This window comes from Bacillus rossius, chromosome 14 (assembly GCF_032445375.1).
Source record: "Bacillus rossius redtenbacheri isolate Brsri chromosome 14, Brsri_v3, whole genome shotgun sequence".
In the NCBI taxonomy this organism is placed as follows: Eukaryota; Metazoa; Arthropoda; class Insecta; order Phasmatodea; family Bacillidae; genus Bacillus; species Bacillus rossius.
In genome coordinates, this window is record NC_086341.1 from 5,891,592 (window position 1) to 5,915,138 (window position 23,547).

A 23,547-nucleotide genomic window follows, 5' to 3' on the forward strand; every position below is an offset into this window, starting at 1 on the left:
AAGGCGGGGAAATTAAGGAACTATTAGATGCCAACTGGGTTTCAATAGTATTTTAGTTATAGCAATTTTTCAACGTTTAATATTGCTTATTATACTTCATTAAGGTAAAAATTGTAACTAAGAGAATTTCCTGTTTGTAAAAATATGTTCGATTGTCATTATAAGTACAGTTGTAATCATTTTCAAAAATATATATATTTTTTGCAAAACCTTCAATTATTTTATAGGAGAATATGAAAATTTAGAAAAGTCTGAAAATTGACAATTGTTGAAATCAAGATGATGTCTAATTATTTACTTCCCTTTAAGTTGAAAGAACAAAATTAGTTTGGTTCAAAATAAATTTTCTTAGTTTATGAATATTTGTTGCACTGAATTAGACTATTTTGCACCGTTGTGTTTTAATTGTCACAAAATAATTCAATTGTTTTTTGTTTTTTTAAAATTTCATGTTGTGGTTGTGGGTGTGGGTATTATGAAATCCCAATGTAAATTGTAATTCCATTAGAAGTTAAATATTTCTCCATAGTGTTTTGGAATTACATTATTTAAATCAATTAACATTATTATAAATTTAATGCTGGTTTAATGGTATGTAATTGTATAAGTTCACACTTGTTTAATGAAATAAATAAATAAATAAATAAATTAATAATGAGGTTATATAAAGCATGGTAAGTTAATTGATTTGCTTGCAATGGTAAACTGTTTGGGTGATTCTAAAGGAAGATGTTTTTTCTTTTAAAAAAAAAAATTACATTTTTTTTTCAGTATTTCTAGAGGGGAGCCATTTGATTTAAAAAATATATATATATATACCTATATATACCATGTTAATTTCCTGACATGTTTTACAGTCATCCTTTAAAGGGCATTCTGATACTTCAAGTAGCATTGGTTTACAATTTTAACAAAAGTTTAGGTTAGGTTACATATTAGAAATACGGTGATATCGTGAGTTGATAGTTTCAGTTAGCTACATTAAAAATTCTTTATAAGAGCGTGGACAGTTAGAAAATGTTAGCTACATTAAAAACACTGTAATATAATCTGAATTATTGGTTAGGAATTACTAATATAATATGTAGTTAACTTAACCTAACCGTCATTATTTCTAGTATGGTATTTTTAATGTGGCTAACCAACCATTCCGAAAATTCAAAGTATATCTAATATACCTAACCTAACATAATCACTCTTTAAAATGGTCAGTTACTCGTAAACTACTTCATTGTCACAACACCCTCTTAGATAATAGTTAGAAAACATGTCAGCAAGTAAAAAAAGAATTATTAATTTTTTATTATAATTTTTACAAAAAAAAGGTCTCTCCTTCAGAATTACCATTTCTTCTTACTCCCTGGAACATGTTTACCAATCATTCTGTAACAGGAAGTTGTGTGACTTTGAATAGTTTTCCAGAAGTGTACCTATTGTTTTAACAAATGGTAAGGTTAATTTAGCTATTTTAGAAATACAATGAAATTGTCAAAATGGGGTTAGCTTAGCTTCATGAAAAAACTTGTGAATGGTTTGTTTGGAACTACCTATTATAATGTAACTAATCTAACCTAACCTAACCAACTATATATACATACTTACAGCATTTTTAATTTAGCTTACCTGTCGTAACCTACGTTCACATATATTTGTAATAATTCAGGGTACTGCCCTCCCTACTTGTAAATGACTTTACTAAATTTTTATTATGTTTTTTTAGTCAGAAATGATTATAAAAACATAATAAATCCTTACTAAAGTCATTAAAAAAATGGTAAGGTAGGACCTAAGTTGTTACATATTTGATACAATATCTTTAATGTAGTTAACTGGACCCAACAACCATTCTCATTATTTTATACGTTATCTAATGTATCCAATCTAACCTAGCAAACTGTCAAAATGGCAACCTAATGGACGTATGGAGAATGATTGTAATATGTGTTGGAAAGTAAGTAAATTCATGTTCAGTTTTTAATGGAATACTCTGCTGATAATTACCACTGTTTGCTCAAATCATTTAGTTGGAAAATATTTATTAAAATTAAATTTTAAAATGTAATTTTTGCAGAATGATAAAGGACATTCACATGTAAAAAAGAATCCAATTTTTTAAAATATATTTTCTCTTGTAAACATCACTACACTTGAAATTTTCTGTAATCTTAGTAAATATATAGAGTTATACAGGGGAAATTTAAGTGTTTGAGTTTAACCTTGGCTGTATCAGTGACTTCCAAGGAACACTTGTTAACTTCAAGTTACAAGGTACAAGATGCTCATCACCTACTGTTACCGGGCACTGCCAACCATGTATCGATGGCAGTCACTTAGGATTGGGCCATCAACATGTCGCAGAATCATATAGTGAATCAAGTAAAACAACAAGATGCAAAATAAGTAGCCGACACACACCAAGAGAGAGAGAGAAAGATATATATTTGTTTTCAGTGTTAAGGGCCGTATTCCAAGACACAAAAATAAGGGTTTAGGTGTTGAATATGCAATACCTGTACCCTAACCATATTCCAAGTGCCCGATAGGACACGGCCAGTCCCTTATTTTTAGGGCACTGATTTTTGGTGTCCTATCTGTTGCCGATTTAATGCATAACTGTATATAAATTTTTTCCTTTTTAATGAACTTTAAAGGAACTTTTACGATTACAATTTCCCCCCCTAATATCTTAAAAAAACAGCAAACATAAATATGGCCAAAAATACATAGTTTATTCTTGTACAACCAAAATTAAATATTTAATTTCACATTATAATTCCATAGTTTTAAAAATAAGCTAAAATTACGATGGATTCCACGAAGTACAACTGTTTATAGCTTCACACAAGTACTCATTTATTAAAACGGCTGCTGATCTGATACCTTACAGGGGTTCAGTTAGGACACGTTTTGGAATATGACCCGAGAGTTAGGGTACGGCAGTTGCCCAACAAGGCAGTGCATATTCGCTACCTTACTCAAACGTCTTGGAATACCGCCCTAAGAGTTCCTTTAATCCAAACTAATTGTGGCCAAGACCATACTTTTGGATTAACAGAATAATTTCTGTAATTCCAGAGCATGTAGTAAAATCAAAATAAATTTTTTTAAGCATTAAGTTATTACGTTACACAGCCTATAACACTATTAAAAGCATGAAATCTCTTAAATGGTTAATGATTTTTAAAACACATAACAATTCAGGTGTTTTAGTTTAATTGCACGAAAAAGTTGTTCGGATTAGCCAGATTTTTGGATGACCAGGGTTCGGATTAGCAAGACTCTAGCTGACTGTATTTGGTCTGCAATATGCCAGCACCACCCTAGATCTACTGTTAAAAAAAAAAAAAAAAAAAAAAATTGATTTTGAATTTATAAATAATACAGTTTATACCCGGCGCATACGTCAAATCTTTTGCGAGAACACTTCCCTATAGGCCTTGTCTCCTTACGGGGAAATCTTCAGTGGCCGGCACACTTGCCCGATTCAGCCCCATGTGAAATATTTGTTTGGGGCTATCTGAAATCCGTATCTGGCTCAACTGAAGAACAATATTCAAGCTGCTAATGACAACATACCCTTCAATATGCTTGGAAAGAGTTGAGAGAAGCTTCGAACCTCGACTATCTCAATGGATTAACCAAAAAGGAGGCAGCCTTAATGATACAATTTTTTAAAACATAATAAATAAACTTTTGGACATACGCCATTGCTAAGCACATGTATGTCTGTAGAATAAAACTACAAAAAAACACAAATGACAAAAACACAAATTAAGCAAAAAATTTCTGTTGTCAGGATATAAAACCACATAATATTCTATAACAGGAATATGGTCGACAAACAAAGAAAAACAAAGAAAAATGGACTAACAGAATGAAAAAAAAAACCCACAAATGATGACAGCACAAAAATATTGAACCCAAAAAAATTCAGCACAATAGTTGAAACGAGACATAAACACAGCAAAACTTTTGTGTTTGTTTCATCTTTTCGTTTTGTCGTGTTTTTTTTGTATCGTTTCAACTGTTGTGCTGAATTTTTTTGGGTTCATTATTTTTGTGCTGTCATCATTTGTAGGGGTTTTTTCATTCGCTTTTGTTTTTTGGAAAACTATTGTGTTTTTTTCATCTGTTCATTTTGCTGTGTTTTTGTCTCGTTTCAACTGTTGTGTTGAATTTTTTTGGGTTCAATATTTTTGTGCTGTCATCATTTGTGGAGGTTTTTTCATTCTGTTAGTCCATTTTTATTTGTTTTTCTTTGTTGGTTGACCATATTCCTGTTATGGAATATTATGTGGTGTTTATATCCTAACAGCAATTTTTTGTTTAATTTGTGTTTTTGTCATTTGTGTTTTTTTGTAGTTTTCTTCTACACACACACATGTGCTTAGCAATGGCGTATGTTCGAAAGTTTACATCAAGTCATGCACTCCCATTGCACAAATCTTTCAAAGATAATAATAAATAAAAACTTGAGATGTCTCTCTCTAGCATTGGAAAAAAGAATTAAACTGATATCTGCCGCCATACTGTCAGAGATGTTCGTTTTCAAATGCCGCACCCTAACGGGTGGTGGTGGTGCTTGTTGCAGGGCTGGCAGCTGAGCGGGCGGAGATGGCCCGAGACGAGGTGTACCAGCAGGAGTACCGGCAACTGCTGCAGGCGCTCAAGGGGACGGTGGAGGGGCTGCTGATCAGCCAGGTGTCCAACGTGTGGAACGTGTACGGGGGCCTCAGCCGGCTGCAGAAGGCTGTCGAGCGAATATTCAAGCACGGCTGCAGGGTGTTCGACCACCACGTGAGTCGCCTGTCGGTGTGCACGGCTTACGCTGTTTTATTTACTTATTGTGACATGCCCACCAACAGTCTTTAGACTTTCATGGTGGACACGACACAAGGTTGTCACTGCAAATATGCCGGGTTGGACCACGGAATGTGCCGAGTCGAGGAATATCAGATCAAACTATTAAAGACTTTTCTCTGTATTCAGTTAGATATTGTAGTTAATACAAGTGATGCGTCAAATCCCAAGTTTCTAAAAATGAATCTCGAATTCGAACCCAGGGAGTACCTCGAATGTATCCCTAAACTCCGAATCTGGGTGTCCTGTGTCGAAAATAAAATAATGTACAATAAATGAAAACTATTAACTAGGGTGGTGAAACAGTCTACACTCTACACTGTAAATGGTTTTTTCACAAACCAAGTTTCCAGACTCAATGCTTATTTGAATTTTATTTGTATGATTACACGTTAAAAGTACAATGTCTTGGGGAATGGTAACAGAATAGGCATAAAGAAAATAATTCACCTAAATAAATTAAGAGGTCAGATTTCCTCGAATATCGAATTCTTCGAATACTGATGATTTTAAGGTATTTGAGGATTTAATTGGCTCATCCGTAGTTAGTATTTCACAGTAAAAATTGATAGACAAAATTTTTTGTCTGGTTCACGGTAAAAGAGCCATCGGTAACCGTGAGTTCCCCGGTGACTTTGTACGAATCCAGGAGTCGTAAGATTGACGACGTGCGTGGGCCGGTGTGAGAGTGTGTGTGTTGGCGGGCGTGTGCAGGGGGACCCGGACTGCTGGGTGTTCATCCAGGGCCTGAGCTGGCTGAGACCGCCCCTCGCTGCGTCGCCCGTGTTCGGGGGCGAGGGACTCCAGCAGAGGGAGGACAAGGCCTGCGCGTGGCTGCACGACAGGTGACCCACCCTCTCTCCCCCCCATCTCCCTCCATCTCCCTCCATCTCCCTCCATCTCCCTCCATCTCCCTCCATCTCCCTCCATCTCTCTCCATCTCCCTCCATCTCTCTCCATCTCTCACCATCTCCCTCCTTCCACCTCCATCTCCCTCCATCTCTCTCCATCCCCCTCCATCTCCCTCAATCCCCCTCCATCCCCCTCCATCTCCCTCCATCTCCCTCCATCTCTCCATCTCCCTCCAACTCCCTCTATCTCTCTCCATCACCCTCCAACTCCCTCCATCTCTCTCCATCTCCCTCCAACTCCCTCCATCTCTCTCCATCCCCCTCCATCTCCCTCAATCCCCCTCCATCCCCCTCCATCTCCCTCCATCTCCCTCCATCTCTCTCCATCTCCCTCCATCCCCCTCCATCTCTCTCCATCACCCTCCAACTCCCTCCATCTCTCTCCATCTCCCTCCAACTCCCTCCATCTCTCTCCATCTCCCTCCATCTACCTCCAGCTCCCTACAGCTCCCTCCAGCTCCCTACAGCTCCCTCCAGCTCCCTGAAGCTCCAGTGAATACAAGTGGACAGAGTTTCATTACCAGAGACTAGCTTTTCCCATGACTTTGTCTGCATGGGATTCAGGCATTCAGTTTAATAATTCCAGAATCATGTAAGCAGAAACAAATGTACCTGGTTTTTGGGAAACATACAACTTATTAGCCAATGAAAATTTCTGAAATGTTACTCCAGAACATACGTCATTATTTAAGTCAGTATTGTTTCAAGTGGGAAAACAGGTCCGTAATGGATAGCCTAGTTAATTGAATACAGTAGCTAATATTTGCGTTTAATTAAAACTACAGCGATTTAAATTCTGTCCGTGAATTAATCACTCTTTCATCAATTCCACGATTTACTTTCCCCGCTGGAGCTCGTCTTGACGATGGCTCTCTCTACTGCTCGTCTCTGTACCGACACACTGCCCAACACCACTCACTCGTCTGTCGCACACGCAAAGTGCTGTCCCAGATGCTTCGGTCCCCGAGCCTGTTGCTCACCGCCCACTTTCGCTCACAGAGGGGTCACTCGCCCTCTTCACTTCACTCCCCTCATGGGTCACCAACCTCTCGCCACAGGTTGGCCTCTGACTTCATACATATTTGACACGCAAAATAAGAATGAAATTATCACTTAATTTTGAATTTAAAAAATAAGGCTCAGAATCACATGCATGATGATTTTTTTTTTTTCCTTCATTATTTTTCATCATCCTTTTTTTAAGGGTGATTTGCTTAGTTGTAAAAATTTTTATGTATGTACTCTATACCTTGTTTTGCATTTGTTTTTCTGCCACAAATATTTTTGACGGATCAGATATCCACTCGGTTTAATATCTTGGGTGTAAATGTCATGCGAGTGACGACAGCTACGGAGACTTGCGCTGCGTGATGTCGCACCGAGTGAGTGTCGGTGGCAGAACAGCGAGTGCAAGGGAGGCGTGCGGAGCTCTGAGCGGCACCGGGCGGGCGGCGTGTTTGCGCAGCCTGGAGAGCCACTCGCTGTCCCAGAAGCTGGCGTGGCTGCTGTCCGACCGGGAGCACCTGCTCTCCTGCTTCGAGCGGTCGGCGTTCCTCTGCCAGGGGGCGTACGGCGAGGCGACGCTGCTGTGCCTGCGGGCGGTCGAGCAGAGCCGGCCGTCCCTGCTCACCGAGATCGACCCCGGTCTGGTGGGTGGCCCGACGCCGGTGGTTGTCCTTCGACGTGATTCGCGACACTCTCTTGCCTGCACGTCGCAGATACTGATAGTTATATCCAGTGGCGTGCCTAGGATTTTGCTCTGGGGGGGAGGGGGGGTCAGGCAGAAGGCTAGGGCCTTTCCGGGGGGCCTGGGGGGTATGGAATACCCCCCAGCTAGGGGGGGGGGGGTCCGGGGAAATTTTTTGAAAAATACGTGTTCAATTGACACGGGGGGGGGGGGGGGGGGGGCTGATTTAGGCTATCTAAAAAATACTGGCCGTAACTTCATAAAAGTAATAATTTTTTTTTTTTTTTCATTTTTTGAATTATATATTAAAATATTTTTACCCTGGGGGGGGGGGGGGTCCGGTCCCGCTCGTCCTCCCCCCCCCCCCCCCCCTCTAGGCACGCCACTGGTTATATCTATCTCGCTCCATTGTGACCCTGCCATTCCCTTATCAGCAGTGTACAATACGTCAACATGGGAGTAATTAGTGGGTTAATCTTTTAAACCTAATGTAACAAATAGTCTCGAACAAATGAAAGGAAAAGGAGCATAAGCATTACCTCTGAAACAATTTTTTTTTTTTTAATAACCCATGGACATTTCTTTTAAACTGATTTTTATTCTTTCATGCTTTGGTTCATTATTTTTGTGAAAAAAATTTAGGCTTTACACTGTCTCATTTATGGTAGCATTATGTTGAATTTGTTTTCCTTTACAATTTTGTGAATTTTATTGCAGTATATTTTCTCTTCACAATTATGTGCTGGTACGGTGTTAATTTGTAAGGATGTTAACATCCGTTTGTTACCGTTTGTTTCAGTACCTCACCACCTGGAAACACACAGTCTTCAAGAAATCTCATCGACGATGTTCCTCCTTCCCCGAGGTCCAGTACGTTCAGTGGCGCAGTGGCCGGTCGGAGTGCGGCAGCTCGGCCAAACAGCCGTCCGACGACGGTCGCCTCACGCTGCCCTCGCGGGCATGCGTCAAGGTCGAGGAGTCAGGCGAGACAGTGTCTTGCTCCGTGGACGGCGACAGCCGCGCCAGACTCGCCCGAGAAGACGTGCAGGTCGCAGCAGCACCGACTGCCGAGGCGGAACGTGTCGATAAAGACCAGGCGCGCCTCGCCAGCAGGAAAGGTGTGAGTGGAGAGTGGGACTTGCGTTTGAAGTCGTGGGGGAGCTGTCCCGGCCTGGTGCAGAGCCTGGCCGGGGTCGACGACGGGGAGAGCGGCGCGACGCCGGCCTCGAAGGCAGTGTCCTTGAGCAGGAACTACTCCGTCCCGACGACGCCCTGCAGGAGGATGTCGGCCATGGAGAAGCTCTTGCCGCTGACGAGCCCGGAGCTGTCGCCCAGCGTCCTCGCCGTGGACTACCTCTCGGAGCTGATGTCCGACACCTCCGGCTCCTCAAGCCACGAGAAGCAGCGGTCTCCCCCAGCGAAACACAGAGAGAAAGATCCGGCGAGCAAGATGGGGAGAGCCCCGTGCGATGAGAACGGCAAGGCGGCGCTGCTCCGACGGCCGAGTGCGGACGCCAGCAACGACAGCTCGGACACCCTGAACCCCGACACGTGCAACGTCAGCGACGAGAGCCACGACGTGAACCGCCTCACGGCGGAGGTCGGGTCCCACGCCCGCCCCTCGGAGCTGAAGCTGACGACCACCGCTTGGGACGAGAGGGACAGCTCGCACTCGGCGGGCGACAGCGGCATCGACCTGCGCAAGTGCAGGGGTGTCGTCGCCAGCCCCGCGACGGACCCTGCCCGCGAGCCGGGGCATCTCGTGCCGCCCGCCGAGAGCGGCAACCGCTCCCTCGGGAAGAAGAAGAGCTTCATCGAGGACGGGGGGAGCAGCGTCCTGCCGATGGCCACCGGGTTCTTCCCTCGTCCGACGGAGGGCCAGTCCTTGGAGAGTTTCCTGTCCTCGGGCGACTTCTCCCGCCCGTCCGCGGAACTAGACAGGGAGAACGCCCACTTCAGCATCTCGGAAGCCATGATTGCGGCAATCGAGCAGGTAACACAGCAATTGAAATAAATACCTGCATGCAATAACTCGTTTAATTCTTTCAACTTAAATTTTGGGAAAGGGCGGAATCTGTGATACTTACGAAAAAACATTTTGAAGTTAGTAAACTGTTAAATTTGTAGAGGATCGCTGGCAATTTTTTTGGGCTGGTTTAAAGAACAGTGATTGTATCCGTAAAGAGGTTGTGAACCATGCAGATAGCCGGTGTCGTTGGGGTCGGCAGGTGAAGTGCAACCGGCAGCTGCGGCTGGCGATGGAGGAGGGGGAGGGGGAGGAGAGCGACGAGGAGATAAACCACCTGAAGCAACGCATCCGCCTCCGTCGACGGCAGCGTCAGGAGGAGAAGCAGCGTCACCTGTGGGGCGTCGCCCTCTTCAGCGACACAAAGACAGACAGTGAGTGAGCTCTGCTACGCTCCTTACGCCAATTTTGGTTTCCAAGGAGATGTAACTGAAAGATGCCATCTTGGTTTCTAACTGTTTATTTTCAACAAAATTTTCATAGAATTTAATATTAAAATTGTTTGCTTTTTTTTGACCATAGCATATAATTTAATAGAATGGTTTGTTGTTAATATTGACAGGCAAATAGTTGCTCCTGTATAGTAATTATTGGTATTTAGTATTGATTTTTTTTTATATAGATTGACTACAACTGTAATACTGTCAATAGACGCAATTTCACGGTCTTATAAAAATAAACAAATAATAATATAGAAAATTTTATCTCTCTATGATTATTGATGGTATGATTTTTAATGTTAACAAGCTAAGAGTATCAATCTGGCAACAGTAAGCACCATTTACTGTATTGACCCGAAATTAAGAAGTGTTTTTTTGTTTGAAAGACCACCCAAAAAATCGGAGGGATGTCTTATAACCAACTGCAATTGAGAAATGGGGAACAAGATTAGTAGTCACATTGTAAAAATGTTGGATAAATTGTTTAAACATACAGAAATTTGATTTGTTTTTGTATTGTTTAGAAGTATTATTAATGACTTTAAATATTAGTTAAGCAAGTTTTTTATTAGAACTTTCCTCTGCAGTAATTTCCTACTTAGCAAGGAAAGGAAAAAGTTAAGTTAATAATTTATCTCCGAACCTAACTCTGACTTGTATAATTGGGGATCATCTTGCAATCAGGGTCGACTTTTCCTCGGATGAATACGGAACTCTGTACTGCAAACTAAGCATGAGACACACACTAGAATAAGTTTTTACCCCAGGTCTGTGTCACTGTATTAGCTTCTCTAATAACTTTGTTGTAGATATGTTTAGACAAAAATGAAACGGTCGGGCTAGCCCTCGTAGCCAATTCAATGTTTAAAAAAAAAATTGGTTGTCTCAAATTGGCCTGAGGGAAGGAGCACCTCAACTGTTAAATGCTCTAATTGGTTCAGTGTTGCGTGAGGCACGTTAATTTTCAGACTGTTCAATGGTTACAGGTGAAAGTGACGCAGTTGCTTATAGTTCAACGCCAGAGTATAACGTTAATGGTAGGATCTCCATCACTCACATCGATACAAGTGTATCCAGCTGTTAACTGAGTGGTTTGGAGACCGCAGCTATTACAGAGACCCCGTTGTTTGAAGCATAGCATAGAGTTGGTTCATAATTCTCTTTGATCTGGGAGGTCCCGTTTTCTTGACGAAACGAGGCGTCTGAATGGCGTGCAGAGATCATAGGTGTTAATGTGTCATTTTCATCTCAAGATTTCTGAAGGGTGTGTGATTATTAAAGATGAGATATGGTTTTAGCTTTAGTCCAGTTTATATTTTAAAAGGGAAAGGTCTTATTGTGAGTCGTATTTGATCATTTTCGCAATTTGTTAGTATATTTTCCTTCTTGCAGCCACTACGACAGACCAGAGCATCAGCCCCCTGTCTACGTCACCGGGGACGTACTCGGACAGCATCTCCACGGATGACGTCGAAGACTTGGAAGTGGATGAAGTTAAAAACCTCGCACAACTCAAAAATGCAGGTAAGTGTTAATTTTCTAAGGGGTGGATGGAAGCACTGTAATCTCATTGGATCCATCTCATTAGCATAAGTACTGTATGTAAACCAATTTAATTTTTAAAAAAAACATACAAATGAAGCTAAAGAATAAACTGATGAAATCAACTAATTGGCTCTTTGTTACTTGATTGCATTTTATAATTTTTAATAAATAATTTTTTTATCACAAAAATGCCTTTAAATTTGTTGATTTTTTTGGCATTTAAAATTATTTAATGCTAATCACAGTGTAAGTGCAACACCAGTCATTGAACTTGAAGAATAATCTAGTTTTGGTTTAGCGTGTTGTGAATTGGGACAAGATTTTATTGTGAATGTTATTTTAGCATGTAGTTCAAAGGAAAGGATATTTATACCATGTAAGTTTTAAATATTAATAAGGTTTCTCAATTAATAATAATGCACCCCTTCTTACCTCATGTTTTATCTTACAGTTTCTGACGTGTGCTTTAAACACTAGGGGGTTTAATCAAAGAAAATAAAAAAAATCCTTTGAAGATTCTGGAGATTTTTTCATTGAACACAGTACTTATGTTAAAATATGTTTTTAACGTCATTTTTGAAGCCGTAAGTAACATCGTCAGTGTCGGCTGACTTCCTAACTGCAGGTTTTTAAGGAGAGGCAGCCACTCAAGCCATTAAAAATGGATTAGAATTGTCAGCACATTTCTCGGGGAGATGATGAACAGCACGAGACCGCCGTTGTTCAACCTTCCCCATCTCGGGCAGTTATTTAGTCCACCCAGCTGACAAAAAAAAAGGGGGGTTGACATTGTTCTGAGGCAAAGAAATGCTGGGATCTTTCAGAAAAGCATGCAGGCATTTAAAAAAACAAAAGATACCAGCCATTTTTTTTAGGCTTCTGGGAATGCTGAGATTTTTTCTCTCTCTTTCTTTCTTTCCCATTCAAATTGAATTTATAATCGAATATTAAGTTGAATTGAAACAATGGACCCCTTACAGTTCTATGAAATCCACTCATTTTTGCCAATAAATTTTTTTTGTTTCAAGTAAAATGTGGCTTGTAGGACTATCAAAATGTACTATCTTCGCAAAAAAAGCATTTCTTAAAATAAAACGAACAACACCTAGTATTGAGTAAATATGTTACCATATTAGTAGAGACCTGCAAATTTTGCGTTTTCAGTACCTCCAGAATAGACTCTACTACACTCTACACACTCGGGCAAATGCCACCTGTCTATTGGCTGCTGACTTGTGAGTCGTCTCGACCGAGTGTCTGTGATTCGACACTTCTTTTTAGCGAGGATCTCTAATTGGCCCTCGTTAATCCAGATTAACAGCGGTAGAAGCAGCGCTAAGGTATAATTACGTATTTGAATTGTGGCATATCTCACGAAATGAATCCGCGAATTTGGCAGGTCTCTACACGTTAGTGGACATGAAAGTGTGCGTGTTAAGTCACGAATGCCCGGCGAGTCACTGCAGTTACCCTCTGTTGGTGGTCCAAAGGATTGTCTGTATCGATGGCCTCATTGTATTCGGAGGCAGACCTGTCGAAGCACCACGTCGCGTCCGCGTCGCCGTCGCCGCGCGGCCACTCGGAGGGCCCGCTGACGGAGTCCGTGGTGTCGGCGGAGGGCGTGGCCCTGTGCCTGATCCGCCAGTTCAGCGACAAGCAGCTGCCTCGGGCGTCCGACCTGCAGTGGCTGGTCTCGGAGCAGGAGGCGCCCCAGCAGGTACGCAACCTGCCCGCCCCCTTGCCTCGCTCGGCTGGCTGCGTCCTTGGCCCTTGGACCTTGTCGGCCCTTGGACCTTGTCGGCACTGCTGGAGCCTTACCCGATCGCCCACGTCGCACCGGGACCCCTCTAAAACACCCGGTGAACCCGTGGTCCGGCGGGGGCGTTGACAGAGGGAGATGGCGTGATGGCAGATGCCTCACACATTTATCACATCTAGGGGCACGCGTATTTCGCGAAAAGATTTCGAGACTAGCTGAAAAAGTTAAAACACTGTAGCGTCGTCTGTGTTCCGTGATTGGTTGAGTTTCTTTCAGGTCAATATCGTTTGTTACGACACCAATCACAGTGAGTCAGTGCGGAAGCAAGCGCGTCCCGAGGTGGCTACGGGTCAAACAAGGCAACGACTTCTCTCGCAGACGTCCGCCGATCACAAGGAAGAAACAGCTGGTGCGGGTGTACCTTGTTGCAGTCTGGTAGGCGTTCAGATTTATTCGCGAAAAATACCTGCCCCTAATCATATAACTTAAACAAACCGAGCCAAGATTCAAGTGTGTTGGCCCACTTGGTAAGAGCTTCCTGGCAAATGTCTCTGGTTCGATTCCCACGTACGTTGAGAGAAGTTTTCATCTGTGTTGAAATTTGTTCTTGGGTTTACGAGTGGGGTATTTGGTTGTCCAATACCGAAGAAGGCAAAGCTGATCCATCGTGGAATCACACCAGTTAAGACATGGTCTGATCTTCATGGCAGTGGCCGGTGTTCGAAACGAGTCTCCGGGCTTATTGACCGATTATAATTGTCAGTATTTAAATCATCAACTTTTGCTCCCCTTTTTTTTTTAAATTTTTTATATCGAAGCACTGGTAATTTGAGTTTGCTATCTATTCCCGCAGTGCTTGTAGCAGGCACGTTTCAGTTGCTTGTCTGACACCAGTCGCTAGAAGTGGCGGGTGAGATTTTTTTTATTACTTTAAACAAAACATAACATGAATAAAACTTAAAACGTAAAATTCAAAGAAAAAAACTGGGTACATTCATTAACCAAGTGGTCTCGATACTTTTAAAAGCAATTATTATTATTTTAATTTGAACCCTTAACTAATATTTATTATTTCTTAAGAAAACTTGTAAATTTGCAATGTATGAATTACAGTAACTTCTATTGTAGGTAGAGAATAAAATACGTGAATATTAAAATGCGTAACCTGAAAAATTGTATTTGTAATGCGGGCGAGCGCGCGGTGTGCGCAGCTGCTGCCGATGCCGACCAGCTGGCCCGTGAGCCCCGACGAGGCGGAGGACACGGACACGTGCCGGGCCACCCAGCTGCGCGGCACCGTGGAGTGGGCCCCGCCCCGCCCCCAGGTCATCTTCACCCCTCACCTCGCCCTCCCGTGAGTGCCGTCTGCCTAGTTCCATCTCTGAAATAAGTAGGCTTGTTTGAGTATACAGAATTTCAAATATCGAAATAATTTTTTTATTATTTTTATTTAATAGTACTTCAAATACTTTTAAATGATTAGTATTGCATTCCAAGTGCAGTGAAGCTGTTGCATATCGCTCATTCAGCTGCCGACATCGTGGTTAAGAGTAGAGCTGAACGGGATCCTGATTTTTCCGTTTAATTATTGGTTTGCATGACTCAGTTTATTTCCCAAAAGAAAAGAAAATAGTACGAAGGCAATGAACTCAACATTCTTCATTGGCATTTTTACTGTTATTTTTTTTGTAAGGATGATCGGTGACGGTTGTACGCCAGATCGGCAGCAAGCGATCCGGTATCGGTGTTATCAACAAGTTCCCTGATCGGCCCGGCTCTGATAAAAATGTTTCGTGGGACAGAGAAATTTCTTTAAGTGTCCTGGGAGTGTGTGTTGAGTTGTCCCACCACGGAAGGCAATGGCAGAATCACAAGTGCCTTGGGAACCTCTGCTGTGTCACTGCCGCGATCCGGACCAGTCGACAAACGTGAATGTTTGCGCAGGCGTAGGGTGCTGATGGCGAAGCAGAACTACCGGTGTGCCGGCTGCGGCATGAAGGTCGCCCCGGAGTACGCCCACCGGTTCCGCTACTGCGAGTACCTGGGGCGCTACTTCTGCACGGGCTGCCACACGGGGCAGCTGGCCGTCGTCCCGGGCAAGATCCTCGCCAAGTGGGACTTCTCCAGGTGACTGTGCCCCCCTTCCCTTCGCCAGACTTCGCATCCGTAAGCTCCCCGCTGTTCCGGTGGGTCACGTTATTTGCTGTCTATGACTTCAGTTCCTGCGATCTTTATATTTATTCCTAAGATACTCTGTCCAACCTCCCCCCCCCCCCCCCCTTTTTTTTTTCTTCTCTTTCTGACCAAAATAACACTGTGTGATTACTGCGAAAATGGAAGAATAGTTTTAAAAGCACGTAAACTAAGGCTTTTATGAAGCCCAAAACTGGTATCGGATACCAGCCTAACAGATACCATGGTTTCGGAGGTATAGGGGAAAAAAAATTTTCACACCTTTGATTTTTTAACAAAAATCTTTTTATGTTTATTTGTCATAGATTTAATAATATTTTGTATCTTTATTGAGTTTTAAGTTAGTTCGATTTTAACTACATTGTTTGTATGTCGTGCAACTGTTGATGGGCATGCCGCATATAAATGTATAAATAAAATATATTTAAGCTTTTAACTGCCTTTTTAAAGGCATATCTTAAAACTAATCACCTAAGATAATGTTAAACTACAAGTAAATAGGAATGAAGATGTTTATTAAGTAATTAATGCACAATTTTCAATAAACTTGCTTTTATAATTTTTATTAGAAAAAAGTCAGTCTTAGTAAAATTTTTAATTAATAATTTTAAATTATTTATTTATTAAAATTTTTTTAAGTCAAATACAAAATAAAAATTACGTACATTTGCTGAACTTTTTTTTTTTTTTTGCTGACTATTTAAAAAGTAGAGTATACAAAAGCACACCAAAATATTTAATAAAACATATTATTTTCCAAGAACTGGTTTTGTTTGTTATGAATAACTTAAAAAAAAAAAACTTTTTTTCACGTAATAGTTGCACACCTTTATTTTCAAACTTGATAATAGTGTAAAATGTGCGATGATTATGCGATAAAACATGGTGCATGATGAAATGCGATAAAAGTGAAATAGTCGAAAAGCATGTCAAACACTGTATAGCACTGAAATGCAATTTAATACACCATATAGCACCGAAATGCACGTTATATCTTGGAATTAAGTAGCATTTAAACCAAACTTAATTCAAGTTATATAAACTAATCTTTTAACGTTTCAAATCCAAAGAATGCTATTATTTCCGAACAAAATGAAATTGTACCCCAGCGCATGGATCAGAAAAATTAATTTAATTAATTTTTTACCGTGCCACTTTCACTGAACCACTTTTATACGTACCACAATTGCTCGCTAATTAATTTTTATTGTTTCTAATGTATGTATCTGTTTTAGACTTTTTTTTATTATAAAAATGAAAACAATAACACCAAAATCTCCTGTTTTAAAAAAAGAAATGTAACTAAAAATGAAAACATAAAATGTTGGATCTTAAGTATTAAGAATGAGATGCATGGCTTCGTCCCAACTCCCGTTGCCAGCGCGCATGAGTGTTGTGAAGACGCGGGGACCCGGCGCGACGAGACGAACGGGGATTTGCCGTGCCCGCAGGTACCCGGTGTCGACGTTCTCCTACCGCCTCCTGGACCAGATGATGTGCGACCCCCTGTTCCGCGTGGGGGACCTCAACTCGGGCCTCTACCGGCGGGCCAAGCAGCTGGAGCGGGTATACCACTGTCGCCTGCACCTGTTCTACCTCAAGGACTTTGTGCTCACCTGCCGATTCGCCGACAAGTGAGTCGTGTCCGAGAAGTATCGGTGTTAGGTTCTCAGAAAAGTAATTTTTGGGAAGACTTTCTGCAAAATTGGACTATTAATAATTATAGAAATATACAAATAAATTTTATCAAGATCTTTATATGTACCAACAGAACCACATAAAGCACACCTGTTGGCTTTCTTTTAGACCTGTGCGATTACTAGTTTTTTTATTTTTATGCGAAGCGAATAATAAAATTGCATGTTTGATTTGCGGAAGTGAAATCGAATTGCAAACATTGTTCTCAGCTAAGCTGTAAATAAATTTTATTTGACACAAGGCTATTTTTGACGTTTAAAACTTGAAGGGAAACAACTATGTAGTGTGCTTATATTTGTCTCCTCAAGCAGCTTGCCACATTTATGTATAACAAAACAGACTTTGCACTAGAAAGTTAAACATACGTAAATAAAAGTTATGATTCAGGAGAATACTTGCTGTTAATGGGTCTGCATAGTGCTGAACTAAAAAAAACTGTGTGGCCATATGAGAAAGTTTTGTCTATATTTTGCATAGGTGATTGTTATTAAATAATTAACATTTCTGATTGAATGAAATAGATTTTGTATTATGTTTTTCCCAAAAATTACCTGCCCCGAAAAAAAAGTAATTCTACGTAGAATTCAGTATAGTATATTTTTTGATGTCAGTACCATTTTTACACATAATTTTAGTAATCCATTAGAATAGTTTACATTTCTTTATTTTAAGTGAAGAAATAATAAGGAAATTATAAAATTATGTAAAAGTGTAGTCTTGATATGGCCTAAAGAGCACGCTCATTTCCATAACCACAGAACATTTCTGTTTAGTATCAAAAATTGTAATATTTAAAAAACAAATCTGGTTTTTACATTGTGAGTAGATTGTACAAAAATTTTTAAATATGTTTTGAATAGACATACAGAGCACAGGAGTTGAGCTGTCGCGTGGTGTGTATGTGCAGGATCCAGGAATCGCTGCAGCAGCAACCGACTCACCTCCTGACGGAGTTGGATGTCTACTCTCTCCAGGACCTCCTGCTGGTGAAGAGCGGGGAGCTTCTGGCTCGGCTCAGGGACCTCACCGCCACTTGCCTGGAGCACGTGGCCCGCTGCCAGGTACAGCGCTCTCGCTTCCCTGCTGTCCTCTCCCTGCCTCTCTCAGGGACCTCACTGCCACTTGCCTGGAGCACGTGGCTCGCTGCCAGGTACAGCGCTCTCGCTTCCCTGCTGTCCTCTCCCTGCCTCTCTCAGGGACCTCACCGCCACTTGCCTGGAGCACGTGGCCCGCTGCCAGGTACAGCGCTCTCGCTTCCCTGCTGTCCTCTCCTTGCCTCTCTCAGGGACCTCACCGCCACTTGCCTGGAGCACGTGGCCCGCTGCCATGTACAGGGCTCTCGCTTCCCTGCTGTCCTCTCCTTGCCTCTCTCAGGGACCTCACCGCCACTTGCCTGGAGCACGTGGCCCGCTGCCAGGTACAGCGCTCTCGCTTCCCTGCTGTCCTCTCCTTGCCTCTCTCAGGGACCTCACCGCCACTTGCCTGGAGCACGTGGCCCGCTGCCATGTACAGCGCTCTCGCTTCCCTGCTGTCCTCTCCTTGCCTCTCTCAGGGACCTCACCGCCACTTGACTGGAGCACGTGGCCCGCTGCCAGGTACAGCGCTCTCGCTTCCCTGCTGTCCTCTCCCTGCCTCTCTCACCGCCACTTGCCTGGAGCACGTGGCCCGCTGCCAGGTACAGCGCTCTCGCTTCCCTGCTGTCCTCTCCTTGCCTCTCTCAGGGACCTCACCGCCACTTGCCTGGAGCACGTGGCCCGCTGCCATGTACAGGGCTCTCGCTTCCCTGCTGTCCTCTCCCTGCCTCTCTCACCGCCACTTGCCTGGAGCACGTGGCCCGCTGCCAGGTACAGCGCTCTCGCTTCCCTGCTGTCCTCTCCCTGCCTCTCTCACCGCCACTTGCCTGGAGCACGTGGCCCGCTGCCAGGTACAGCGCTCTCGCTTCCCTGCTGTCCTCTCCCTGCCTCTCTCAGGGACCTCACCGCCACTTGCCTGGAGCACGTGGCCCGCTGCCAGGTACAGCGCTCTCGCTTCCCTGCTGTCCTCTCCTTGCCTCTCTCAGGGACCTCACCGCCACTTGCCTGGAGCACGTGGCCCGCTGCCATGTACAGGGCTCTCGCTTCCCTGCTGTCCTCTCCCTGCCTCTCTCACCGCCACTTGCCTGGAGCACGTGGCCCGCTGCCAGGTACAGCGCTCTCGCTTCCCTGCTGTCCTCTCCCTGCCTCTCTCAGGGACCTCACTGCCACTTGCCTGGAGCACGTGGCTCGCTGCCAGGTACAGCGCTCTCGCTTCCCTGCTGTCCTCTCCTTGCCTCTCTCACCGCCACTTGCCTGGAGCATGTGGCCCGCTGCCAGGTACAGCGCTCTCGCTTCCCTGCTGTCCTCTCCCTGCCTCTCTCAGGGACCTCACTGCCACTTGCCTGGAGCACGTGGCTCGCTGCCAGGTACAGCGCTCTCGCTTCCCTGCTGTCCTCTCCCTGCCTCTCTCAGGGACCTCACCGCCACTTGCCTGGAGCACGTGGCCCGCTGCCAGGTACAGCGCTCTCGCTTCCCTGCTGTCCTCTCCCTGCCTCTCTCAGGGACCTCACTGCCACTTGCCTGGAGCACGTGGCTCGCTGCCAGGTACAGCGCTCTCGCTTCCCTGCTGTCCTCTCCCTGCCTCTCTCAGGGACCTCACCGCCACTTGCCTGGAGCACGTGGCCCGCTGCCATGTACAGGACTCTCGCTTCCCTGCTGTCCCTGCCTCTCTCACCGCCACTTGCCTGGAGCACGTGGCCCGCTGCCAGGTACAGCGCTCTCGCTTCCCTGCTGTCCTCTCCCTGCCTCTCTCAGGGACCTCACTGCCACTTGCCTGGAGCACGTGGCCCGCTGCCATGTACAGGGCTCTCGCTTCCCTGCTGTCCTCTCCCTGCCTCTCTCACCGCCACTTGCCTGGAGCACGTGGCCCGCTGCCAGGTACAGCGCTCTCGCTTCCCTGCTGTCCTCTCCCTGCCTCTCTCAGGGACCTCACCGCCACTTGCCTGGAGCACGTGGCCCGCTGCCAGGTACAGCGCTCTCGCTTCCCTGCTGTCCTCTCCTTGCCTCTCTCAGGGACCTCACCGCCACTTGCCTGGAGCACGTGGCCCGCTGCCATGTACAGGGCTCTCGCTTCCCTGCTGTCCTCTCCTTGCCTCTCTCAGGGACCTCACCGCCACTTGCCTGGAGCACGTGGCCCGCTGCCAGGTACAGCGCTCTCGCTTCCCTGCTGTCCTCTCCTTGCCTCTCTCAGGGACCTCACCGCCACTTGCCTGGAGCACGTGGCCCGCTGCCATGTACAGGGCTCTCGCTTCCCTGCTGTCCTCTCCCTGCCTCTCTCAGGGACCTCACCGCCACTTGCCTGGAGCACGTGGCTCGCTGCCAGGTACAGCGCTCTCGCTTCCCTGCTGTCCTCTCCTTGCCTCTCTCAACGCCACTTGCCTGGAGCATGTGGCCCGCTGCCAGGTACAGCGCTCTCGCTTCCCTGCTGTCCTCTCCCTGCCTCTCTCACCGCCACTTGCCTGGAGCACGTGGCTCGCTGCCAGGTACAGTGCTCTCGCTTCCCTGCTGTCCTCTCCTTGCCTCTCTCAGGGACCTCACCGCCACTTGCCTGGAGCACGTGGCCCGCTGCCAGGTACAGCGCTCTCGCTTCCCTGCTGTCCTCTCCCTGCCTCTCTCACCGCCACTTGCCTGGAGCACGTGGCTCGCTGCCAGGTACAGCGCTCTCGCTTCCCTGCTGTCCTCTCCCTGCCTCTCTCAGGGACCTCACCGCCACTTGCCTGGAGCACGTGGCCCGCTGCCAGGTACAGCACTCTCGCTTCCCTGCTGTCCTCTCCTTGCCTCTCTCAGGGACCTCACCGCCACTTGCCTGGAGCACGTGGCCCGCTGCCAGGTACAGCGCTCTCGCTTCCCTGCTGTCCTCCCCTTGCCTCTCTCAGGGACCTCACCGCCACTTGCCTGGAGCACGTGGCCCGCTGCCAGGTACAGCGCTCTCGCTTCCCTGCTGTCCTCTCCTTGCCTCTCTCAGGGACCTCACCGCCACTTGCCTGGAGCACGTGGCCCGCTGCCAGGTACAGCGCTCTCGCTTCCCTGCTGTCCTCTCCCTGCCTCTCTCAGGGACCTCACCGCCACTTGCCTGGAGCACGTGGCCCGCTGCCAGGTACAGCGCTCTCGCTTCCCTGCTGTCCTCTCCCTGCCTCTCTCACCGCCACTTGCCTGGAGCACGTGGCCCGCTGCCAGGTACAGCGCTCTCGCTTCCCTGCTGTCCTCTCCTTGCCTCTCTCAGGGACCTCACCGCCACTTGCCTGGAGCACGTGGCCCGCTGCCAGGTACAGCGCTCTCGCTTCCCTGCTGTCCTCTCCCTGCCTCTCTCACCGCCACTTGCCTGGAGCACGTGGCCCGCTGCCAGGTACAGCGCTCTCGCTTCCCTGCTGTCCTCTCCTTGCCTCTCTCAGGGACCTCACTGCCACTTGCCTGGAGCACGTGGCCCGCTGCCATGTACAGGACTCTCGCTTCCCTGCTGTCCTCTCCTTGCCTCTCTCAGGGACCTCACTGCCACTTGCCTGGAGCATGTGGCCCGCTGCCAGGTACAGCGCTCTCGCTTCTCTGCTGTCCTCTCCCTGCCTCTCTCACCGCCACTTGCCTGGAGCACGTGGCCCGCTGCCAGGTACAGCGCTCTCGCTTCCCTGCTGTCCTCTCCCTGCCTCTCTCAGGGACCTCACTGCCACTTGCCTGGAGCATGTGGCCCGCTGCCAGGTACAGCGCTCTCGCTTCCCTGCTGTCCTCTCCCTGCCTCTCTCACCGCCACTTGCCTGGAGCACGTGGCCCGCTGCCAGGTACAGCGCTCTCGCTTCCCTGCTGTCCTCTCCTTGCCTCTCTCAGGGACCTCACTGCCACTTGCCTGGAGCATGTGGCCCGCTGCCAGGTACAGCGCTCTCGCTTCCCTGCTGTCCTCTCCCTGCCTCTCTCACCGCCACTTGCCTGGAGCACGTGGCCCGCTGCCAGGTACAGCGCTCTCGCTTCCCTGCTGTCCTCTCCCTGCCTCTCTCAGGGACCTCACTGCCACTTGCCTGGAGCACGTGGCTCGCTGCCAGGTACAGCGCTCTCGCTTCCCTGCTGTCCTCTCCCTGCCTCTCTCAGGGACCTCACCGCCACTTGCCTGGAGCACGTGGCCCGCTGCCAGGTACAGCGCTCTCGCTTCCCTGCTGTCCTCTCCTTGCCTCTCTCAGGGACCTCACCGCCACTTGCCTGGAGCACGTGGCCCGCTGCCATGTACAGGACTCTCGCTTCCCTGCTGTCCTCTCCCTGCCTCTCTCACCGCCACTTCCAAAGTACCGTACAAAAATTATCGTGATGTAAGTAGCCAAAAAACGAAAAGTTCGAGAATATGTACTAGTTGTATCGTACAACGGACGTACAGTAGAATACCGGTACAACGTACCTCATTATAACTTATATTTCACTTTAACGTATTTTTTTTAAGTCCCCGCCAAAAATCGTATCTTCACCATACAAAACAGTTTCAGTTTAAAGTATCATGTTTTCACTATAACGTATAAATTCTACTAGAAGCGTGGCATTACTACACTAAAATTTACTTCAACTGGTAAATAAATTTCCAGCTAAATGATTAATGTTGTAGAACAAACATACACAAATACCACCGCAACATATTTTCTAACCTCTAAACCCTCAAAACAAAGTTAACAAACAGTTGCGCGCGCTACCATAGATTAAACCGTACGTAGTGTGCGACGTGAGCAACACAACACCATTCGATACATCGAAACACGGAAGTTCGAGAGAAGTATTAATTATTTAGGCAAAAGTGTTACGCTACGCTAAAAATACTGTTGATGTCTGTGCCGGGATTGTTATTGTTGAGTTTATTTTCAGGTTACGTTATTTAGACACCGCATTGTATTTGTACTACAATATGAGCGATCCTGGAGATAAAAAGAAACGAAAGCAATTCACGCTTAAGGAAAAAGTGGAAATATTCAGAGAACTAGACAAGGGGGAAAAGCAAGTCATAGTTGCAAAGACATATGGCCTTGCGGCTCTCCTGTAGCTGTTTTTTTTAAATATTTTTTTTCTCTCTCTGTATAGATGATATGTATGTATGTTTCAGTACTAAGTACTTTCAGTACTAAGTACAAAAACTTGAGGTCCCTGTAAGTACTTAGTACTGAGATTCTACTGTAATACCATTCCATTATTATTTCAAAACACGATAATTAATCTACTCATTTCGACAGTACATGCGCACACATACTAGTTCCGTTATTGTTTTTGTTTACGTACACGTTACGTTTGAATAAGAAAATTAAAAATAAAGTACAAGTTTTTGGATGGTAATTTTTTTCAAAATATGCCTCAAGGTTGTTCGTTCAAGTGAATATTTTTGTTTCAGGAAGA

The 23,547-nt window shown here is 45.4% G+C and overlaps 1 protein-coding gene across 2 annotated transcripts in view; it reads left to right on the top strand.

The window, feature by feature from the left end:
- Nucleotides 1–417: 417 nt before the first annotated feature.
- Nucleotides 418–23,547, top strand: part of LOC134539078 (run domain Beclin-1-interacting and cysteine-rich domain-containing protein) — a 33,078-nt gene continuing 9,948 nt past the window's right edge. The window contains exons 1-13 of one of the 2 annotated variants that reach the window (XM_063380806.1): nt 455–591; nt 4,592–4,797; nt 5,575–5,705; nt 7,237–7,420; nt 8,258–9,451; nt 9,687–9,858; nt 11,317–11,448; nt 12,960–13,186; nt 13,505–13,663; nt 14,440–14,582; nt 15,173–15,355; nt 16,873–17,055; nt 18,027–18,180. In XM_063380806.1, coding sequence (XP_063236876.1) covers nt 4,615–4,797; nt 5,575–5,705; nt 7,237–7,420; nt 8,258–9,451; nt 9,687–9,858; nt 11,317–11,448; nt 12,960–13,186; nt 13,505–13,663; nt 14,440–14,582; nt 15,173–15,355; nt 16,873–17,055; nt 18,027–18,180 — 3,045 coding nt within the window. In that variant the 5' untranslated portion in view covers nt 455–591; nt 4,592–4,614. Of the gene's footprint in view, nt 592–4,591; nt 4,798–5,574; nt 5,706–7,236; nt 7,421–8,257; nt 9,452–9,686; nt 9,859–11,316; nt 11,449–12,959; nt 13,187–13,504; nt 13,664–14,439; nt 14,583–15,172; nt 15,356–16,872; nt 17,056–18,026; nt 18,181–23,547 lie in introns of both variants that reach the window. The other variant, XM_063380807.1, reaches the window with a different exon arrangement.